General features: G+C 35.8%; 1 protein-coding gene across 1 annotated transcript in view; it reads left to right on the forward strand.

Moving 5' to 3' along the window:
- LOC138711910 (cytochrome P450 6j1-like) overlaps nt 1-8,154 on the forward strand; it is a 37,371-nt gene extending 29,217 nt beyond the window's left edge. The window contains exons 5-6 of the mRNA XM_069843211.1: nt 2,099-2,362; nt 5,938-8,154. Of these exons, the coding sequence (XP_069699312.1) occupies nt 2,099-2,362; nt 5,938-6,107 (434 nt within the window). The 3' untranslated portion in view covers nt 6,108-8,154. The remainder of the gene's footprint in view (nt 1-2,098; nt 2,363-5,937) is intronic.
- The last annotated feature ends 287 nt before the right edge of the window (nt 8,155-8,441 follow it).

Consider the following 8,441-nt stretch of genomic DNA (forward strand, 5'->3'; position numbering starts at 1 on the left):
GTTATATCTTTCAAAAAATAAATTTATACAATCAGAAACTTATTTCGACGTCAAATGAAATAACCGGTGCATATAGGAAAAGAGGGACATCACAACTAGGTATATACTTCGTTGGATTTGAGGTCACTGTCGGAACCCAATATTATGTCGTTAATATATTCAACATTTTTATCTAGAACAACAAATAACTGTTCACGTGTTTCCCATTTTTGTAACAGTTAACGAGTCACTTAATAATAATTCACTTCGTAATGTTGCGGTGTTCTAATATTTTGAACCAACTGTTACGTCCCTACTTCAAGAGGATGACGTCATATAACTCCGCGTAATAGTCACGCGAATTCACGGTGGTCAGCAAACGTAGCCGAATATTTATTACATTTGGTAACAATGCAGTGATGTCTTCATAGTGCAACCAAATGTTCAGCAGCATCGACAAAATATTAAACTAAACTTCTTACGTCATTCTTGACAATTGCAAAGCGCATGTAACATCAGACCTACTAACCTACCAGCAATGAAATCCGGGAGATTGGAATTGGACATTTGGAAGATATATCCTTAATAATAATAATAATAATAATAATAATAATAATAATAATAATAATAATAATAATAATAATAATAACAATAATAATGGGACGAAAACAGAGCATTAAACACGAATTATGCGATCACCTATAAATTCCGGAAATTTTGTGCCAATGCGGGAGAGAGGAAGTAGTGAGCCAATTTCGGGTGACTAGTGCATTATAGATGAAAGTTGATAGCTCTGTAATTTAACCACAAACTGATGATAACAAATCTACAACAGGGACCTGCTTCCGGTACGGCTCGTCCCTTGGCCGCACAGTGTTGAACTGCTCTGTTGCTATATCTCAGTCATGTCAATTGATGCCCATAGGCGCAAGCGCACGCTTTAGAGCTCAGGAGAGCCTGAGCGCTTTACAGTGCAAAGGAAAGAGACAGACGAAAGAGATAGTATATGCCAATTGGAGAGCTATATACAGGGATAGCCAGCACTGATTCAATAGATAAAGAGAAGAGAAACTTATTAAAACTGTATCCGTGTTAATTTTTAGATTTGTCTGAGAAGTATAAGTGCATTATAAGAATGTGAGTTTTAATTTTAATGTATATTTTTTACAAGTTTGTTTTTTTTACTAAAAAGGAATATTTTCTCAACTTATTTTTATAAAAAAGTGAAATTTTCAGATATAGGCCTATTTACTTAGTAGCCTTCCAGGTAATGAAACAATGATTTCGTAAATCTAATATATCGTAAATATATATTACTGAAAATAATGTATTACAAATTATGAAAATATTCGCATGGAAAATGTGTAAGGAAATGAATTAACAAAGCAACTACTGTTACATCATAAGCAAAAAATAATATATGCCCATGTGTTGTAAAAATGTAAGTTCTATAGCTTCAGCAGGTTTCGAGAAAATAATTTGTATTCTGATGATAGGAAGTTGCTCATCAATATCACTTTAAAAGCAGAATGCGATTAGAGTTTTGTTATGGAATATTAGTTACACTTAAAACATAGCCTCTACAGTACCTAGGTAACTTTGCTTTGTACTATAATATTGTTTTCATTAGTTCATTGATTACTTTTATAAGGCTAAAAATACCATCAATATCAATTCCAACTTATCATGTCATATTCAATCTCTTTTTTTGGGATATCGCTTTCTTTATGAATGATGTGTTTCATCCACTTAGTATAGTAGGCCTATAGTTGTACTGCTATGGAATTAATGTGAATATTCCTTCTTAACTCTTTATTATGTTATTAACGTTTAAAACACAACTTACAGTATTAAGAAACTGGTGTTAGTACTTTTGTTTTACAGACAATATAGATAATATCAAACGAAAAAGTCATATAAAATAACGACATAAAATTTCACGTTCCGTTTGAAGTTTGTGCACCACTGTTTTCTTAATCCAACAGGCTGCTTATTGCTTCTTCCATACCAAGCGCTTGATGCCCGCGCACGGCGTCAAGGTCAGAAAAATTAGCTTTCTCTGACGTCACTGCTAAATCTCATCATTTATACTGAAACATTTTCCTTATTCTTTTCCCAGAAACTCTTCGGCTGTTCCCGGTTATCGGATTTCTCGACAGAGTGAGCATCCAAGACTACCAACTTCCAAACTCCAATGGAAAAGGAAGCTCCATTCTTCCAAAAGGAACTACAGTTTATGTTCCTCTTTTCGCCTACCACAAGAACCCGGAGTATTTCCCAGACCCGGAGAAATTCGATCCGGACCGATTCACGGAGGAGAATAAGAAAATGCAGAGTAACTATTCATATATGCCGTTCGGAGAAGGACCTCGCATTTGCATTGGTAAGCAAATCATCATAATCATTATGTCGCAGTCACTACCAATAACACGATCGATAGCCGCAAGACCAAATTTCTTGTGAAGAATGCGTAGAACAGAGAAAAATTCTCTCCAGCACCGGGATTCGAATCCGGGCTTTCAGCTCTACCCAGTAAACCACTCCGCTGCCAGAGAAAATTTTGTCTGTTCAACCATTCTTCACCATATGGCAATGCAGTATTCCTGCACGGAAATATCATATATAGGCCTAATCATTGTAATATGATAACGGTGCTTTGTTCCATCGGACCCCGGCCACTTACTCATAATGAGTGCACCTCTGCAGGTAATATTGGACATTGTGCCACCGTACGTGAAGATAGGCCACCAAAGGGGAACAAGAGAGGTAGAACTTAAACTGAGAGGAATTCAATCCGGCATCGCAACTAGAATCCGGTGTGGCTTAATGGATAAAGCGTCAGCATGTAGAATTGAAAAGCCGGGTTCGAGTCCCGATGCCGGAGAGAATTTTTCTCTTTTCTAGCCATTCTTCACCATATGGTACTGCAGAATTCCTGCACGGAAATGTCATATGTACTTCGGTACATCATTGTAACAAATTTATTTTGCATAATAGGCCGCCAAAAGAAAGACATTCAACAACTCTTTTATATACCGTGTATCAGAAACGATCTTACACAGACGGGGGCGGATTTACGGTCCAAAGTGATGATTTTTGCTGAATATATACCTACTTATGGCGTCATGTGAGTAAAGTTTTCTTCAGTGTTGTTGTTTCTATGATACTACATTGGCAGATAAAAAATTTGGGACACTTGAATTTTACTTTTTAATATGTCATCAATATATTCTAAATGGTGATTAATTTAATTATACGATTATAAACGTAACATAGACTGAAAACGAAAATGATTATGACTTCATACCACCAACAATTACCAACAATAACATCACAATCTAGATTTGAACAAAATTTTATTTATGCAGAGAGTGACAACAATGGGCAATAATGCTCATTGGTGTTATGAAGTCATGTTCATTTTCTTTTTTTTTTATAGTAAGATTATAATCTTATTAATCACCATTTTAAATATATTGGGTGACCTATTAAATACATTTACAAAGTAAAATTCAAGTGTCCCAAATTTTTTGTCCGCCAGTGTATAATAATTACAAACGCAAATTTGGTACAGAGAATGAGCTTATTTTTAATTGCACACTTAATGCGAGCGGTAAAGGGAGCGAATTCCAGTAATTTAATTTCATAACTATCCAATATTAACAAAAACTGTTACACTTCCAAGGAAATACGTACTTTGAGCAGAAATGTGCATCAAGCCTAAGACGAATACGTAACTCTGACAACTCTATCTGCCATGCGATGCAAAGGCATTTTTTTGTCTCCTTGAACCAAGCCGAAGAATTCATTACTCGTTAGTATTCTAGCGATCTGTTAAGAGTCGACGGCAATTGGGAAGGCGGTCGTTTGCTAACGTTTGCATTCAGAGCAAGACAGCATACAACGTTGTCACATCGTACTTCACGCGCGCGAGCAATACCAATAGCGCAGGAGAGAATTTAAATTCTCAAAAGAGAATAATGAGATCTTAGCCGCTGATTACTGTAAGCATGACACTAAACAAACCCTCTTTCCTTCACTAACAATATTCTTTGCACAGTTCACAAACCCACAACACATGCTTCTGCAGTCCTACCTTTCGCGTTGGAAACGTGGCTGCCAGCATTCTGTTCGTCAAAGTTTTTAAAATGATTATACTCCTTAAACACTATTTCCCGCGCCTGCATGTACAGTACTTGTCTTTTTACAGTATCCCCTTCAATTTATTTATCTTACACACAATATACGTTAGTGTTACTCATTCAATGTATTGAAACATTCACACGTGAACAAACGAACTCGGGAAGCACATGTTACAGACTGATTCCGATTAGTTCTACTGTACAAGCTTTGACGTCACATACCAGAACTGCTACGGCGCCTTCTCAAATGCCGTCGACTCTAGCTGTAACCAGAGGGTCACATGACATGTTTCGCGCCATAAGAGTATTAAGAAAATATCACCGCTTTGTTCCACTGAACTCGCTCTCTGAGTAACATTATTTCTGATACACAAGGTATATTGTGTGTCTTGGTCTGTTAAGTGTTAAGGCAGTGTATTTTTAATCAGTATTTAACAATGCTGTATTACCTGTGATGAAATGAGGGACAGTGAAATTACATATTTGGAGAGGTGAAACATGGGAGTACCTGACATACACAGGGAAACGGCGCATGTGTCGGATTGTTACCATGTACGAAAAATGTTCCAGATATATTGTAAGTGAACTAATTTAATACTCTGTATATAAATATAAAATAGTTTTTGTTAAACTACTCTTGTGAGTAGTCACATTTTAAAATAACAAGTGAAAAGTTCGGAGAAACAAAGCAAGTACAACGGGTTTGTTCCAATAATGAAACACTTGAAGCTGTTTCAGAAAAAGAACAGTAAGTTAGCCTTCCAGTATTTTTTGCAGGCTACACTATAAAACTACAGATTCAATACCTGACATATTTTACAATCAGAAATAAGAACTAGAGAGTGCAGCGGAAAAGAAAAGTATGGATGACAAGGTAAAATGAAGTACCGTTAAAACCTACTAATGTATTATAAAACTTTGTGAGATTTTATATAAGATTTTCGGGTGTTGAAATATGATGCACTAATCATTCGGCGATCCCTATGCCTGAATAAATCATTCAAATAATAATGAATAACAGATAAATTGGTATATAAATTTGATCCTTTTAGTTTAATAACCAACTGTAAACAAAGTTAGCTCCAGGCTGCACAACTTAGAGACTGGGATCTCAACCCGATGGCTCATGAAATTTATAGTCAAGGAAGCTTCTTTGAAAGAAGATTATACTTACAGCATTTGGTTCCCAATGTCACTCCATTCTGAAGACCTGGCGAGTCCTGAGTGAAATTTATAATGAGGAAAGACTATATTTGGGAAAGGTTCTTGACGAGTGCTTACCTTTCCTTGGCTATGAATGTAGGCTAAATTCCTCGCATTCATAATCTCGTTCATAGAGGAAACATTTGGATCACGCCGGTCAATCATGTATCAGTTATAAGTACAAGTATTTAAGTGAACGTAAATAATAATTTTAGATTCAATGGATAATTACAACAAGCGTTTTCCTATAAATATATTATATAGAATGTTCCAACTTTATGTGGGGAAAAAAAGAAAACGCACAATTTTCTATGGACAGTGCTTGATTTGACTGAAGAAAATAAGAAATCAGATATGTTGTGAAATGTGATCAAAAGTGTTTCCCGTTTTTGAGGTTGTTCTTGTTAAGGAGTATATTAAACAAATGTCATAAAACATTCAATACATATACATAGTTTTATTCCTTGTTTATACATAAAACCACTTTTAGGATATCGATACTCTGTGCAGAGCCAGAAACAAAATTTGGGGGCCGCCTGAATTTTTTTTTTTTTTTTTGGGTCTGTAAATACTAACTTCATCTAGATAACAAGATAAACTGGTTGTGTTACAGGAAAACGCTTCGGATTGATGCAGGTGAAAACAGCACTCATGCACATTCTTTCAAACTTCGAAGTAACTCCATGCAAGGACACCCCTCGTGTGCTGGAGTACGACCCGAAGTCTTACTTGTTGCAGACGTTAAACGATATTGAACTTAACTTTAAGAAGATCGTACATTAGAATCCAGAAAATATGCACCATATGAACTCGAAGACAGAAGGTTTTGATAAACACATCGTATGTCCTCAAGAAGTTACAACCATTGTGTGATGGAGCTTTAAATAATTTCATTATGTTCATTATTCTTTCAAGACATTGTATATGCTGTGCATTGAAGTCGCAAGATACACATTGTACTATTAAAATTCATGAACGCTATTTTTAAGCTGTGTATTTTCAAAAGTTATTTAGCATACTCAGACTAGAGGCTCTTAGCTCCTGTGTATTCCCGGTGCTAACATACGGTTGCCAAACCTGGGCCCTCACAGAGAGGCAAAAGATGAACATCGAAATATGCTAAAGGAGAATGGAGAGGAAGATAGTTGACGTTTCACTGAGAGACAAGGTCTCCAACACGGCACTACAGAAAATTACAGCTTCTGAGAACATCACACAAAATGCCCTCATAACGAAGTGTAAGTGGGGTGGTCATGTAGCTAGGCAGCAACAAGGCAGATGGGCGCGGGAAACCACCATGTGGGACCTCTACGTAGGAAGGAGAACACAAGGCAGGCCAAGATGAAGATGGGCAGATACATTCAAGCAGCAGCTGGGAGGGAACTGGTCAACCATCGCCCGCAACAGGAACGAGTGGAGACAGATAGTGAACAAACTCATACAGAACTAAAATTTGACAAACTTTAGTGTATCTCACATAGTGAATGTGAACGTGAATATTGTTCACGTGAAATAGCTCATCATGTGAACCACACCAACCGAGCTTCCCCTCCTGTAGGAGGCCCTAGCCCTTCACGGGACACAGTGGCTTCATTCATTCATTCATTTAGCTGTGGCTATTTGTGAAGCATATTCGGCTATAAATCCAGCGAACCTGGTTTCGATTCCCGGAAAAGCAGTAAGATTTATATCAGTTCCACGGAAATTGAATGTGTAGGTCCATTGTTTTGATTGTGTCTTATACTACTTCAAACTACGATATTGTGTAATGCTACCACACCACAAATGAGTCCCCTTACTTGTGATGAATCTCGTTTAATTTTTTCTTAGAAGAGTGAACTGCGTTTGTTGGAAATAGGTTTCTTTAAAAGTATGCCTATTGTATTAAATATGTTAAAATTTTACTGCATAAGCTTTGTTTAATATTTATTTTAAATTATAACCTATTCACAGACTCTGAGATGATTTTACAGTGATAAAGGAACTATGGTGAAACGAGATCGAATGGCTGAAAAACCGATACACTGCAAAATACATGTTCGACAGTCATTTTGTCAATAAAAAATGTAACCTACTACAAAAAAGAGTAATTAGGATAATAATAGGTTCCAAATCTAGGGTATCGTGTAGGATCATTTAAAAAACTTACAAGTAATTCCCATGGCCTGTCAATATTAGTTTTCCTTAATAAACTTCCTCGTATGTAATCGTGAAAACTTCGTAACTAATTCAACAGTTCACAGCAAAAATACGCGTCGAAAATGATTTTGATACTCCATGGCAAGTCTATCGTGCTATCAAAAAGAGTGCGTTATATGACAGTAAAAATTTGTAATAGCCTCCCTATGAATATAAAAAATCAAATCAAAACATATGTTTATTTAGTGCCAAATAAAAGAAGTACCTAATTTCTTACGTCTTCTATTCTGTAGGTGAATTTATGACATTTAACAACACTGCATGAATAATTCTGTGTTGTATTAAGTATCGATACTAACTCCTTGTGTTGTAGTAGCAATACTGTAAAACTCTTCTGCATATATTTCAACTAAACTGTGACTATAATTAAGACTTTGCAGTTCTATTAAAATTTTTTGACTTGTTCTATATTCTAGGTGTGAAGAGATGTATGAATATCATGGAATGTAAATAAATACAATACAATAGAACCAGGTTGGAAAATTAAATCCCGTTGCCTTCTATGAAGGATTCTCAGCCAATTGTGGAAGGGTCAATGGTTTTATTGTTTATTTGCAAATTTCTGTGAAGTTTTTACTCATAACTGTTGATAATTTCAATATGTAATTAAATACACTTAAAATATCACGCACTAATGAATGTCCTCTACTACTGAACCTTGAACACACCTGCACAAAAAAATCCCATCTATGTACTTGTAATTTTCCTGCAATGGTTCAGATTGCAATTTGAATTAAAATGTAGCTAAGGTTCTTAGGAAGAGTAATCACTTACTGAGGTTAATGAACAGACATTGTTTCCAATTAGGCGATAATATTATATGCTTCTGTCGGATCAGAGAATGGTAACACTGACAGATTGATAGTATTTAGGAGTTGCTTGTTATTTATCCCCTATTTTTCAATTGGCCTTATTGTA

Source organism: Periplaneta americana, chromosome 13 (assembly GCF_040183065.1).
Source record: "Periplaneta americana isolate PAMFEO1 chromosome 13, P.americana_PAMFEO1_priV1, whole genome shotgun sequence".
Classification (NCBI taxonomy): domain Eukaryota; kingdom Metazoa; phylum Arthropoda; class Insecta; order Blattodea; family Blattidae; genus Periplaneta; species Periplaneta americana.